This window comes from Heterodontus francisci, chromosome 13, assembly GCF_036365525.1.
Source record: "Heterodontus francisci isolate sHetFra1 chromosome 13, sHetFra1.hap1, whole genome shotgun sequence".
Taxonomy (NCBI): domain Eukaryota; kingdom Metazoa; phylum Chordata; class Chondrichthyes; order Heterodontiformes; family Heterodontidae; genus Heterodontus; species Heterodontus francisci.
This window is the reverse complement of record NC_090383.1, coordinates 118,786,439-118,801,865: the sequence shown is the minus strand read 5'-3', so window position 1 is coordinate 118,801,865 and position 15,427 is coordinate 118,786,439. Positions and strand designations below refer to the sequence as shown.

Sequence of the window (15,427 nt, the reverse complement as noted above, 5' to 3'; positions counted from 1 at the left end):
TTACCTGGTCTGGCCTACATGTGATTCCAGACCTACAGCAATGTGGTTTAGTCTTAACTGCCCTCTGAAATGGCCTAGCAAGCCACTCAGTTGTCAAGGGCAATTAGGGATAGGTAACAAATGCGGGTCTTGCCAGCAACAACCACATGCGATGTCCAGTATACTATGGTTAGTACAGAGGAACAATTTAAAGAGATATGGTTCCTCTGTACTAACCATAGTATACTGGACATAAATGCATCCAGTACCGGACAGTACAGAATTGGATGAATGGCCACCCTAAAAGGTGACAGGTCAGCAGTATTCAGCCTCCAGTCAAAACAGCCAGCACTATCTCTTTATAATTCAGCATTGGTATCTGCATTGATACCGCTTTAAAGAATAGGTGTAGCCACGCGCGTTGTTAGAAAGAATATCAACGTTTTGTTAAATACATGAAGCAAGATAACAGAACTCCAGCAAACTGCACACAGAAAAGGGAACAGAAGTCACGTGAAAATGACGCAGGTGTTACGTATGTCTGCGTTCAGCATTGCGGACCAATCAATGACGGCCACCAACGGCGAATTCTTCCTAAGCCTTCCTAACATTTCCGTTTTTATTTTATTTCCATTTCAAAAACTCCTGATTTTAATTTTTACTTTATCCTTTAAAAGAAATAAAACTCCGCCGGGACTCTGTAAACGCATTCTAAAGGCTTTAGAAAGAAATACTTTAAAAATTACTTCCGCAATTCTGATTTGGTAGATTAGATCACAGCAGATAAAATACCAGATTTCTAATTATGCTGTGCAAAAATATATTTTTTAACAAAACACTGGTTGCACTAAACATTCCACCTCTTTTGCCCTGCTGCAACCCGGAAATGGCGGCACTAATGGCAGTGGGGCTGCCCCACAATGCTTCGCGGCTGGGAAAGCGATCTATACGCAGAGTGGACAGAGTGGATTGTGGGCAGGGGCGGAGCTTGGAGGCAGTCAGCCTGGAGCTCGCGGACCCTCGGCATGTGTGCGGGCTGCAGTCAGGTAGGTCCTGAATAGGGAGGCCAGGAAAAGCCTAGCTTGTCCCAATGTCGCCCACATACAATCCTGAGCTATTTGCACACCCTTCCTCTCTGCAAGGAAAAGTATTTGCATTTATATATTTGCAGCTCGGTGGGTAGCGCTTTCGCCTCTTGAGTCAGAAGGTTTTGGGGTCAAGTCTCACTCCAGAGGCTTGAGTACAAAAATCCAGGTTGACACTGAGGGAGTGCTGCACTGCCAGAGGTACTGTCTTTTGTATAAGATGTTAAACTGAGGCCTCTCAGCTGGACCTAAAAGATCCCATGCTGCTATTTTGAAGAATAGCAGGGAGGTTATCCCCAGTGGCCTGACCAATATTTATCCTTCAATTAACATCACACAAGCAGATTGTCTGGTTATTCACAGTTTGTGGGAGCTTGCTGTGTGCAAATTGGGTGCCGTGTTAACTCCCCTGCTCTTCATAGCACCATGAGATCTTTTATATCAACCTGAGAGAGCAAACAGGCCTCAGTTTAAAGTTATCCCAGTGTATTTTTGTTGAACTGTATTAGGAAGGTGGGGTCAGTAAAAGACATCAAGTTATTTTTGCAGCTTCACTGAAATCTATGTTTGTGTGTACTTTCTGTCCTGTAGATTTAAAATCTCCAAGAAATATTCTGGATCTGAAACTTCCTGGTGCATCTTAAAACAAGACTCTATCGCTCTCCAGTCGTGCCATCGACGGGACTTGCAACCCTGTGTGGGAACATGTTGTTTCTCTGTCGGACTCTCTTAATCACTGTGAATGCCACGAGCTGCCGACTGCACACACTGAGCTGTCTTGTGCCCCTGTGTGTTAGGAGGTGTTTTCGGCAGAAGGCCAGGCATGGATTTCACAGGCCCCTCTACGTCAACCACCCCACTGGGACTCCAGATCCAGCTCGTGCCTTCAGTGCCAGCACGCAGGTGGTGGAGGGACTCTTTGCACGGAGCTCGCTACAAGCTTACCTAAAGAAGCTGGAGCAGGAGTACACACAGTCTGTGGAGAGGCTCAATTCCTTCCAGGCTTCCCCGGAAGAGGATGAGGGGAAGGAGGAAAGGGTGAGAGCATTGAGGAGGAAAGTGACGGAGCTAGCACCGGTGGTGACAGACCTTCAGCAGCTGAGACTCAAAATGCAGGAGCTGCAAGACATTGAGACCTTACTGAAAGGTGAGGGACACACTTCATTCACTGTGCTCTTCAGGGCTCTTATTATCTGCGAAGCTGCTTGTGATGCTTCCTGAACAATTCCTGCCCCCATCCCATTTCCCCAGTGTAACAGCAGAACATCCCAACTGACTAAACAACACCAGGGCAGATCTGCTACTGCATTCAGATTATTCCAAGATAGCCATCCACAATTCTATCTATACTCGTGCCTTGTGAAAGAAAGACTTGTATTTATATAACTGCTTTCACAACCTTAAGAGGTCCCAAAGCGCTTTACAGCCAATGAATTACTTTTGTAGTGTAGCCACTGTTATAACGTAGGAAACACGGCAGCTCATTTGCACACAGCAACACCATCAACATCCTGGGGTTACCATTGACCAGAAACTAAATTGGACAAGCCACATAAACACTGTGTACAAGAGCAGGTCAGAAGCTGGGAATTCTGCAGCAAATAACTCACCTTCTGACTCCCCAGTGCCTGTCCACCATCTACAAGGCACAAGTCAGGCATGTGATGGAATATTCTCCACTTGCCTGGATGGGTGCAGCTCCAACAACACTCAAGAGGCTGACACCATCCAGGACAAAGCAGCCCGTTTGATAGACACCCCATGCACCAACCTCAGCATTCACTTCCTTCACCACCGACGCACAGTGGCAGCAGTGTGCACCATATACAAGTGCACTACAGTAACACACCAAGGCTCCTTCGACAGCACCTTCCAAACCCCTGGCCTCTACCACCTAGAAGGACAAGGGCAGCAGATGCATGGGAACACCGCCACCTGCAAGTTCCCCTCCAAGTCACACACCATCCTGACTTGGAACTATATCGCCGTTCCTTCACTGTTACTGGGTTAACATCCTGGAACTCCCTTCCTAACAGCACTGTGGGTGTACCTACCCCACATGGACTGCAGTGGTTCAAGAAGGCAGCTCACCACCACCTCCTTAAGGACAATTAATATTGGGCAAAATATGCTGTCCTAGCCAGCGATGCCCACATCATGTGAAAGATTAAATAAAAGCAAGCTCTCACAATCAGCAATGTGATAATGACCAGATAATCTTTTTTCAGTGATGTTGATGGACAAATAAATACTGGATACTAAGACACTGGGGAGAACCCCCCATGCTGTTCAAAATAGATCTTTTACATGCAACTGAGAGGGCAGATGGGCCATCTGTGTAATGTTTCATTCAGGGAAATGGCACCTTCAACAGTGCAGCACTCCCTCAGTACTGCACTGGGAGTGTTGGCCTGAATAATCTACTTGAGACTCCTGAGTGGGACTTGCACCCACAACCTTCTGCCTCAGGCTGAGTGCCTTGGCTGACAATTAATCAGCACATGGCATGATCTGACTGGGAGGGTTGTGGAATTGTTTAAGACACAGTCAGATATCATAAGGCAGGGAAGGAGCGGTCGGTTTGTTTTGCATGAACTACCTTCCTGATCCTCCTCCACCTTGTGACTCATTTCTCCTTGTGGCCCCTGTGAATTATCCACTTGGTGCTGTTCAGTTTGTTACATAAACCGCTGCCCTCTCCAAGTGTTTGAAGCACGGTTTGCTCCCGTCTGACTGTTGCTCTGTGTTTTAACTGATGGTGTACGGTGAGATCTGATTGAAGGAAATGATGAACAGTATCTGTTTTACAGATGAGGATGTTGATTTGAAGAGACTTGCTGAAAGTGAAGAGAGTTCTTGTCAGGAAGCCATCCGAGTTCTAAAGACCAAGGTAATAACCAGTCCCTGCACGTGTTAGACTGCTGGAAAAGTGAGAATGGGAGAAGGACATTTGGTTTGTCAAACCTGTCGCTTCCAACACTCTGTGTCTTAAAACCTCTCGGGGCATGTCAAGAGAGGCAGTAAGAAACATTAGGAACAGGAGGAGGCTATTTCCCACAGCATGGATGAGGTTTTCAGCAGCAGATGAGCTGAGGCAGGGGTGGAGGTATAAGTAGGCAATCTTAGTGATGGAGCCGATTATGGGGTCAGAAGCTCAGCTCTGGGTTAAGGGCAGGAATTGTCCTCTGCAGTAAGATGTGTTGGACCACACGTGATGTCGATGGAGTCTGTGAGCCCATTGGCAGAGGATGTGGAAATCTATTGGGGTCAGAAATCTGAATCTGATCACTGAGCCCGTGTGAAAGTAAAGGTCACTGTGCAACGGCTTCATACAGGTACTGGACCCAGGTAAATGGAAGGTGCAGGATCTCTCTCAGTGAGACTGTGGAGGGACAATCCCAACCATGGGAAGCCTTGGCAACTATTGCTCCCTAACATCATTCCCTAAAGGAATAGCTTAGAGCCATTGTGCTCAGGTGGAGGCCATTCATCCCTTTGTGTCTGTGCCAGCTCTTTTAAAAAGCTAGTCAATTATTCCCACTCCCCTTCCCTTTCAGCCCTGGAAAAAAAAAAGTCCTCATCTTCCTGGTAATTTTACCAATTGCCTTAAATCTGTGTCCTCTGGTTACTGACCCTCCTGCCACTGGAAACAGTTTCTTGCTATTTACTTTATCAAAACCCCTCTTTAGCCTTCTCTGCTCTAACAAGAACAGCCGTGGCTTCTCCCTCAATCCCTCGCCATTCATGCCTATGGATCACAAAAAGGATTAATGCCTGTTGTGCACAGCAAGATCCCATAGCATGAAATGGTATGAATGTGTTTTTAGTGGTCTTGGTTGGGAGATAATGCTAGACAGAACTTTGTGCTCATCTTCTAACAGTACCCCGGGATCTGACAGTGCCTTCAGTTTAACAGGAACATCTCCAACCTTGCGAAACTCTTCAATCCTCAGCCTCAGTAGGGTTCTCTCCTGAGCTTTCTGACCCACTGGTGAGAATGCTACCAACACAGCCAAGCTAACGCTATGAGGAAGGGAGGGCGAGGGCGGTACAGAGTTCAAAGTTGTCAGTAGAAGGAATCGGTGTCAGAGAGGGTACGATGAGCCCTCATCCTCACAATGAGGGTGGAAGGGGATGGATGCTGGGTTTGGAATGAGAGGAGGATTCCAAAAGTTGTGATGGGAAGGGAGTTTAGAAGCCCAGGAGGTCTGACCTATCAGCAGACCCTCTCTCATCTACAGCTTCCAGTGTAGTGGTTTTGAAATTTTGTTTTCCTTTCACCTCTGTCCCCCTCCTGTTTCGTTTCAGATAATTTCACTCCTGATCCCTGCTGAAGAAGCGGATGATAATGACCTGATTCTGGAGGTGACGGCAGGAGTTGGGGGACAGGAGTCCATGCTGTTCACAGCAGAGATGTTTGAAATGTACCAGAACTACGCTGCCTACAAGAACTGGCACTTTGAGGTTCTGGAGTACCGTCACAGTGAGCTAGGTGCACCATTGATTCCTAATACATGTCAAGCTTCAAATCCACTTGTGCCCTCGCTCCTCTCTATCTCTGTAACCTCCTCCAGCCCTCCAACCCTCCTAGATCTCCGCACTCCTCCAATTTGAGCCTCTCCAGCATCCCCCAATTTCCATCGCTCCACCATTGACGGCAGTGCCTTCAGCTGCCTGGGCCCTAAACTCTGGAATTCCCTCCCTAAACCTCTGCTTCTCTCTCTCCTTTAAGATGCTCCTTAAAACCCACCTCGTTGACCACATTTTTCATCATTTTGCCTAACATGTGTCTCAGTGTCATATTTTGCCTAATAACTCTCCTGTGAAGTGCCTTGGAATGTTATACAATGTTAAAGGAGCTATATAAATGCAAGTGCAAAAGCAAAATACCCCAGAAGCTGGAAATCTGAAATAAAAACAGAAAATGCTGGAAAGTTCTGATGGCCTGAAACGCCCACAGATACTGCCTGATGATCTGAGTATTTCCAGCATTTTCTGTTTCTATAATATAAATTCAAGTTGTTGTCACATTTTCTTCAGTGAATGATGGAGCGATGGAAATCAGCGATGTGCAAGGGGCCAAATTGGAGCAGGGTAGATTTCTCGGAGGGTTGTAGAGCTGGAAGAGATTACAGAGATAGGGAGGGGGTGGGTGTAGAGGGATTTAAATACAAGGATGAGAATTTTAAATTCAGTATGTTTTACTGTTCCTTTAAGTTAGAATTAAAGGTGGTCTTTCTCTCCACAGGGGGTCTGCGACACGCTGCAGCCAGTTTGAGTGGCCTGGAGTCCTACAAGCACATGAAGTACGAGGGGGGAGTGCACAGAGTCCAACGGGTTCCCAAAACTGAAAAGCAAGGCAGGACTCACACCAGCACTATGACTGTGGCCATATTACCACAGCCTACTGAGGTATCTGCAGTCCTCCTCAATTAGAGCCACTCGCTGATCCAAATGATAGGTACCCATAAGCTAGGCCAAAAGTTTTAGCAGCGTCTTAAAGGAGGAGAGGGAGACTGAGGTTTAGGGAGGGAATTCCGGAGCTTTGCGCCCAGGAAGCTGAAGGCACTGCCACCAATGGTGGTACGATGAAAATTGGGGATGCACAAAAGACCTGAACTGGAGGAACGCAGAGATCTCTGAGGGATAGGTACAGAGTAAAGCTGTCTCTACACTGTCCCCATCAAACACAGTGAAAATCTGGAACATGCTCCTCCAAAAGGCCCAGTAGCGTAGTGGATATGTTACTGGACTAGTGATCCAGAGAATGAGTTTAAATCTCATCATGGCTGTTTGAGAATTTGAATTCAGTTTAAAATAAATAAATAAAAGCTGGATATATCAGAAGTGTTTCAAATCCCCGAGTACATTAACCATTCTGGCCTGTGTGACTCCAGTCCCTCAATAAATGGTTAACTCTTAGGTTGCCCGAGAAGGTGGTTACTAGGCCACTTCAGAGAACACTAAGGACGGGCAATAAATGCCTGTCTTGCCTAAAGATCGGTTTTAAGGAGAGTCTTGATGGAGGCAGTGAGGTTTGTTGAATGAATTGGGGCCTGCACAGCTGCCAATGGAGGGACAGAGGACGTTTGGGATACACTGGAGGCCAGATTTGGATATTTTGTGACTAGTGGATACTGACCCCAGGCATTTGTAGATTAAACAGTTACCTTGATATTTCTCCAATCAGATTGACATGACGATCAACCCCAAGGACCTACGGATAGAAACGAAACGCGCGAGTGGGGCTGGGGGTCAGCACGTGAACACAACGGATAGTGCAGTTCGCATTCTGCACCTCCCGACAGGTAACAGCAGTCCTCCACTCTCAAGCAGCTCTATGCCTCTTGTACAGTCATGAACTTTAACTCACAGCAACTGGAAGAGCATTGGAGATGCGGAGGGGAAAAAATATTGAAGTTTCTGTTGCAATTTTTTACTCGGGCTGGGGTGGTAGGGGAGGCTGAGAATTTTTTGCCCACATTGAGGAAGGTCATTGGGGGAGGAATATCAATGGGGAGGCAATGGAACTCTATGCAGCAGTGAATGGGCTTCTGTGTTTCCTGCATTACAACAGTGACTACACTAACTACATGTATTTAGTTGTCTGCAAAGCGCATTGGGAGATCCTGAGGTTGTGAAAGGTGCTATATGAATGCAAGTTCTTTCGTTTTAATAACTGGCTCACTCTGCTGCTCGACAGGTGTGGTAGCTGAGTGCCAGCAGGAAAGATCACAGCTGAAGAACCGAGAGAAGACAATGCAGATGCTGCGAGCCAAGCTATACAGCATGAAGCTGGAGGAGGAGACTACAAAACGCCGTAGTGCTCGGAAGATTCAGGTACTTGGGGGGGGCCTTGCTTTCCTCTCCCTTCGGGTCCCCCCTGCCCTCCCCCAATCTGTCCTGACTAATGCTGTGGGTTCCGGTTCCACAGCAAGCCCATTCTCCGGGTGGGAGCCCGGAAAAGTGAGTGTTGGGCTGTTTGACCTTGGGAGGAATCACAGGCAAGCCCAACCCTGCCCTTATCCGACTCATGCGGGAATCATTGCACAGGGATCCTTCTCTGCTTTATCTTCCAGCTTTTTGTCCTCCGTAGCAGGTGTGGTCTCCCTGGTGTCCTGGCTAATATTTATCCCTCAACCCATATAGAAACATGTGACCTCTGCCCACATTTTGTTTTTGGATGGCAGTTTTTGCTGATCATTCTGCTTTTACTATTTACACTTCCTCTAGGTTCAGGTAAATGGCCTGGTCATTTAAACACTTGGCTGTTTATGGGATTGTGCTGTGCGCATATTGGCTGCCACATTTTCTAACTAGTCTACAGTTCCCCATCTCTCTTCGTGGATGTTACATTGCCACATTATAACAACAACTACACTTCAAAATATTTCATTGGCTATAAAGCGCTTTGGAAAGTCCTGAGGTTGTGAAAGGCGCTATGTAAATGCAAGTCATTCACTTTTCTAATGTCCTCTGACCAACCAGGGAAGGACAAGAAATACCTGTCATGCTACTGTCATTCACACCCCAACGCTAATAAAAAAGAACAGACCTGAGAGACAGAATAACCTGGTTATAAATTATGACCAATTATGACCAGCATTGAAACTGCCCCCCCTCTCTCTTTCCTTTTACCAGGGCCCCCTCTCTCTCCCTCACTCTGTCTTTCTCTCACTAGCCCCCCCCCCCTCTCTCACACCAGGCCTCCCCCCTCTCTCTCTCTCTCTCTCTCTCACCAGGGCCCCCCCCCCCCTCTCTCTCTCTCTCTCTCTCTCTCTCACTGCACGCCCCCCCATTCTTTCTTTCTGTCTCACCAGGCACTCTATCTCTCTCACTGGGCCCCTTTTCTCTCCAGGTTCTCTATTTATCGACCTATTTTTCACCAGCCCCTTCCTCTTTTTAAAGAAAAGTGTTCCTCTCCAACTGGCATAATTGTATACCAGCTTATTACAGGAAAACACTCTAGTCCTGTGGCCTAGAGATTTCCTTGCTTATTTTATTTTAATGGGCTCTTTCTGTGCAGTAGATTAGATGTAATTTGAGGGCAGGTAAGCTATCGCAGTTTCTTCAACATTCTGGAGGTGGCAGTGCTGAGAACAGTGTTCAAATTGACCAACAGCTCCCCCAACAGGGACACAGTGGGACTGCGGCTGTAGTGTTGCTGGCCATGCAATGAGCACGGCTCAATCTTACCCCGTCCCCCATTCCTTGTAAGGCACTTACTTAGAATTTGGAGCCCAGACTCCAGCCTTTTGGTGTATAAATTGTCAGCTGTGGCTCAGTTGATAGCACTCTTGCCTTTGAGTTACAGCGTTGTGGGTTCAAGTTCAACTCCAGGATTTCAGCAGAAAAATCAAGACTGACACTCCCAGTGCACTGCTAAAGGAGTACTGCCCTGTCAGAGGTGCTGTCTTTCAGATGAGACATTAGAAGAGCAGGGGAGTTCTCCCTCGTGTCCTGATCAATATTTATCCCTCAATCAACATCACAAAAACAGATTATTTGGTCATTGTTACACTGCTGTTTGTGGGAGCTTGCTGTGCACAAATAGGCTGCTGTGTTTCCTGCAAGAGTGCCTACTCTTCAAAAGTATTTGATGAAAGGTCACTGACCTGAAATGTTAACTTTGCTTCTCTCTCCACAGATGCTGCCAGACCTGCTGAGTATTTGCGGTATTTTGCTTTTACTTCAAAAATATTTCATTGGTTGTAAAGTGCTTTGGGATATCCGGTGGTTGTGAAAGTCACTATATAAATGCAAGTCTATTTTTCAAACAGTCCATACTTGATGTAAAAGCTCCACACGAGCAACCTCCCACCCCTACTTTATCTCATCTTATCGACATATCCTACTATTCCTTTCTCCCTTGTGTGTTTATCTAGCTTCCCCTTAAATGCATCTATGCTGTTCACCTCAACCACTCCCCGTGGTAGTGAGTTCCACATTCTCACCACTCTCTGGGTAAAGAAGTTTCTCCTGAATTTCCTATTGGATTTATTAGTGACTATCTTATATTTATGGCCTCTGCTTTTGGCCCTCGTTCCACACAAGTGGAGATATCTCCTCAGCGTTTACTAGCCTCTGTCATCCCAAAACTGGCCCACGAAGCTCCTTAAATTTATTACCTGTTTAGAGGCTAGGCAAGTAGAAAGGAAGGATTTACATTTATATAGCGCCTTTCATGACCTCAGGACATCACAAAGTGCTTTACAGCCAATGAAGTACTTTTGAAGTGTAGTCACCATTGTAACGTAGTAAACAACATAACACCCAAGAATAGAGAAAAGGGTAACTGAAGACGAGTTATTCTAGTTACCCTGCTGAGTATTTTAAGCAATTTCTGAACATAACATAAGGAATAGGAGCAGGAGTAGGCCATTCGCCCCTCAAGTCTTCCCCACCATTCAATAAGATCAAGTTATCTGCCAACTTTTCTTCTGCAATTCCTTTACCAGATTGGGACCAAGGGAAGGTCGGAAAAAATTCGAACATACAATTTTCCGCAGGACAGGATTACGGATCATCGGATTGGAAAGTCACTTTATGACTTGAGGAGCTTCATGCTGGGGGGGGAGCTCCTGGACGAGATGGTTGAGGAGCTGAAGGGCCTGGCTGACAGCGAATCCCTCCTTGAGTTACTGGAAAAGAGTACGCAGCCAGCAGAATGAACCAAGGCATTAGTTAGGACTCAACAAGGGACTTTGCTAAACTTCTATATTCCATGCACGTCAATCCTGCTCCATCTTGAATTCCACTCTCCCCTGCCTCAGCTCATCTGCTGCTGAAACTCTCATTCATGCCGTTATCACCTCCAGACTCAACTGTTCCAACACATTCCTAGCCAGCTTCCCAAATTCCACTCTGAAACTCCCTACCTAACAGCATGGTGGGAGCCCCTTCACCACACGGACTGCAGTGGTTCAAGGAGACAGCTCGCTACCAACTTTCAAGGACAACTAGGGTTGGGCAATAAATGCTGACCTTTCCTGCACCCCAAGAGTGAATGAATACAGTTTAAAAATAGAGAGCTTATTCTGCTGACTTGCATGACATTACATTTGTGTTCTGATGAAATGTCACTGGCTTGAAACATTAACTCTGCTGCTCTCTCCAAAGATGCTGCCAGATCAGCTGAGTATTTCCAGCATTTTTTTTTTGCTTTTATTACATTTGTGTTATTTGCCAGTCTTGACTATTCCAACATTCTCCTGGCCAGCCTCCCATCTTCCTCCCACTATATTCTTGAGCTCATCCAAAACTCTGCTGCCTGTGTCTTAACTCGCACTAAGTCCTGATCCCCTTTCACCCCTGTGCTCGCTGACCTACACTGGCCCCCAGTCAAGCAATGCCTTGATTTAAAAATTCTTACCTTTGTTTTCAAATCCCTTGATGTTCTCACCCCTCCCTATCTCTGTAATCTCCTCTAGTCCGACAATTCCTTAAGATTTCTGCACTCCTCTAATTCTGACCTTTTGCGCATCTCCCTCCTTCCCCCCCCCCCCCCCCCCCCGCCCCGTGATTTTAATCACTCCACCATTGGCAGCCATGCCTTCAGCTGCCTAGGCCCTAAACTCTGGAATTCCCTCTCTAAACCTCTCTGCCTCGCATTTCTCCTTTAAAACGCTTTGACCAAACTTTTGATCACCTGTCCGAATATTTCTGTGGCTCAGTGTCAGTCTTTTTATGATAATGCTCCTGTGAAGCGCCTTGGGATGTATTCCTGTGCTAAAGGGTCTCTGTAAGGGCAAGATGTTAAGCACCTATATAAATTCAAGTGAGTGATTGAGCCCTCTGGCTCCGTTGTGATACTGAGCCATCTAGACCAGCAAATCCCAGCTTCAGTGTGCTGGGATCGCTTTGCTGTGACAGTTGGGATGCAAGTGCAAAGAAAAGGGAGAAATGAGTGGGTATTTCCTCCAATAACTCACTGTCCAGTGACCCCTGCAAATAATTCAAATATGTGCAAGTCAGGTGAGGAAAGGATGGAGCTGTGCAGTGAAACTCTTGGCCGTGAGTGGAGAGCATTAAGAAATGCTGATTATTGATAAATGCTAATGAACTATATAAGCAGAGTGTCTGAAAATGGATCAGGTGTAAAATCCGCCTCCCAATTCAATATAGCTCTAACTAAACTTCAAAAGTACTTGATTGTTAAGTGCTTTGGGACATCCTGATGTGGTGAAAGGTGCTATAGAAATACAAGGGATAAAGACAGAAAATGCTGGAAATGCTCAGGTCTGGCAGCATCTGTGGAGGGAGAAACAGAGTTGACGTTTCAGGTCTGTGACCTTTCATCAGAACCTGAAACGTTAACTCTGTTGCTCTCTCCACAAATGCTGCCAGACCTGCTGAGTATTACCAGCATTTCTGTTTTTATTTTAGATTTCCAGCATGTGCAGTATTTTGCTTTCATTATAGAAATGCAAGGCTTTCGTCAATGTTCTGCTCTACCTGTGTAAGGTTTTGTATGGTGCTTCCACACAAGGAGGAAGGGTCAGTTCCATGCTGTGCTGCTGCCCTTCCTGTATGAGTGGAGTCCCAGTGCGGCTCTGCCCTTAGTAAAAGAAAACTAGAAAGGAAAGCTCGGATTTATACACGAGATCAGGATGTCCCAAAGTCCTTCACAGCCAATGAAGTACTTTTGAAGTGCTGTCACTGTTGTAATGCAGGAGACTTGACAGCCAGTTGACACACAGCAAGATCCCATAAAATATCAATAGGATAAATGATTAGGTAATATGTTTTCTGGTAATTTTGGCCAGGACATGGGTGAGAGCCTCCTGCTCTTCTTGCATATAAGTGCTGTGGGAACTTTCATGTCCACCTGAGAGGACAGACATTTCATCTGAAAGATGGGGGCACCTCTGACAGTGCCACACGTCCATGTAATTGTGGCAATGGGAATGTGTCCTGTAACTCCTACCTTGAAGCCAAGCTTCTAACCCTCCACCCTCTGAATTGGGGACCTGCGCTCAGCCAGATTCTGATGCGAGCACTCAACTTGGACTCAGTGCCCTGGGTCAGAGGGGTGGCAATCTGGTTGAAGCTCTTGATTGGCTGTGATGTGCTCACCCCTTGGTCAAATAGCATAATGGCACTTACTGTACAGGCTCAGATTAAACAATGAGCACATGGAAAAGGTATCGGGGAGGATCAGGCATGTTTGGGCGGCGCAGTGGTTAGAACCGCAGCCTCACAGCTCCAGGGACCCGGGTTCGATTCTAGGTACTGCCTATGCGGAGTTTGCAAGTTCTCCCTGTGACCGCGTGGGATTTCGCCGGGTGCTCCGGTTTCCTCCCACAGCCAAAGACTTGCAGGTGATAGGTAAATTGTAGGTAGGTGGTAGGAATATGGGATTACTGTAGTGTTAGTATAAATGGGTGGTTGTTAGTCGGCACAGACACGGTGGGCCAAAGGGCCTGTTTCAGTGCTGTATCTAAAAAAAAAAATAATTACTCCAGGCCGAGGGCATTAACTCAGAACCCATGGAACGTTGCCCCAAAACATTTATATTACCAGTGAGAAACAAGATTGAAAAGTATCAGCACTTTAGTGTGTTAACTGTGTCAGTAGCAGTATAATTGTGGCATTTTCACTAAGCCAATGCAGACTTGAGCTCGTATAATGACCTTAATCTTCCTGGTAAATGGTACAAAGGTTTGTGGATTCAATACTCGGATACAGAATGCAGATGAACTCAAGCTTACATGGTCATCAAGTAAAGGGACAGATACTGGGGTGGGGGTGGGGGGAGAGCTTCAACTTCAGCTTCACTCCCCAGAGGGGATAAATCTCCCAAATGCTGTGGAAACTGCCCCCTTTACTTTTTGTTGAAATCAGAGATTGTCTAACAAGGGCGAGATCAGCTATCACAGAGGTTAAAGATAACACCCCCACCCCACCCTCAGAAACCAGAATGGCTTGTTGAGAGACGTCTATTCAATGAGGAAAGACTTCAATTTATATAACACCTTTCACAACCTCAGGACATCTCAAAACGATGACATACATGTCATTACAGGCAATGACATACTTGTAGACATGTAGTCACTGTTGTAATATAGGAAACATGGTGGCCAATTTGTGCACAACAAGAATGAGTTAATGACCAGATTTTCTTTGGGGGTGTTGGTTGACAGAAGAAGGGTATGTTTATTTGCACTAAATATTAAGCGGCCAAACAGCATTGTGCAGCCAGAGACGACTGTGCAGAGGACAGACTGGTTCAATATGTATTTATTTGTTACTTAGCCACTGTCGGGGAGGAGGGGAAGAACAGAGAATGATGCCTTTTCTACCAGAAAGGATGTTGCAAATCATGAACCAGAGGCTCTACACTGATTATCACTATGATTTTGGCAGATTCTGGTCATTACAATAACCGCTTACATTGATATATTGTCATAGAGGCATACAGGGAACAAAAAGACACAGAGTCAAAGAAGGAGATGTTAGGAGGGGTGAGGTGGATTGAAGATGAGGGAGGTGCAAGGGTTCAGGAAAGGAATTTCAGAGTGTGGGGCCAAGGCAGCTGAAGGCACGGTCACCAATGGAGGGGGGAAACTCACAGGAAACCAGACTGAGAAACAGAGAGGAGTGGGAGGGGTTGTAAGGTTGGCGAAGGTTACAGACATGGGCAGAAGCGAGGCCATGGAAGGATTTTAAGTATGAGACTTGGGGCATGCAAGAGCCAATGTGGGTGAACAGTGACAAAGTGATGGGTGGGTAGGTGTAGGTGTGGGCAGGACACTTGTAGTTGTGCTAAAAATTTCAGTGAATGGAGGATGGGAGGTTAGCCAGGACAGCTGCAGAGCTACTGGAGTGTAGGAGGTGTGGTCTGGTGCTTGGGGTGGGGAATCTTCCATTATTACATGGCCAATAGGATGATCCTCATCCCTGGGGTCTATTTGCCTTTTTTTTTAGAATTAGAACATTACAGCGCAGTACAGGCCCTTCGGCCCTCGATGTTGCGCCGATCATCTGACCTACACTATTCCATTTTCATCCATATGTCTATCCAATGACCACTTAAATGCCCTTAAAGTTGGCGAGTCTACTACTGTTGCAGGCAGGGCGTTCCACGCCCCTACTACTCTCTGCGTAAAGAAACTACCTCTGACATCTGTCCTATATCTTTCACCCCTCAACTTAAAGCTATGTCCCCTCGTGTTTGCCATCCTCATCCGAGGAAAAAGACTCTCACTATCCACCCTATCTAACCCTCTGATTATCTTATATGTCTCTATTAAGTCACCTCTCCTCCTCCTTCTCTCTAACGAAAACAACCCCAAGTCCCTCAGCCTTTCCTCGTAAGACCTTCCTTCCATACCAGGCAACATCCTAGTAAATCTCCTCTGCAC

General features: G+C 46.4%; 1 protein-coding gene across 1 annotated transcript; it reads left to right on the top strand.

The window, feature by feature from the left end:
* The first annotated feature begins 967 nt into the window (after positions 1 to 967).
* On the top strand, positions 968 to 12,329 carry mtrf1l (mitochondrial translational release factor 1-like). Its single transcript, XM_068045578.1, has 8 exons — positions 968 to 1,025; positions 1,656 to 2,211; positions 3,875 to 3,954; positions 5,373 to 5,556; positions 6,313 to 6,476; positions 7,255 to 7,372; positions 7,768 to 7,904; positions 10,523 to 12,329. The coding sequence occupies exons 2-8, from the start codon at positions 1,770 to 1,772 to the stop codon at positions 10,733 to 10,735; spliced, it is 1,338 nt and encodes a 445-aa protein (XP_067901679.1). The 5' UTR covers positions 968 to 1,025; positions 1,656 to 1,769; the 3' UTR covers positions 10,736 to 12,329.
* The last annotated feature ends 3,098 nt before the right edge of the window (positions 12,330 to 15,427 follow it).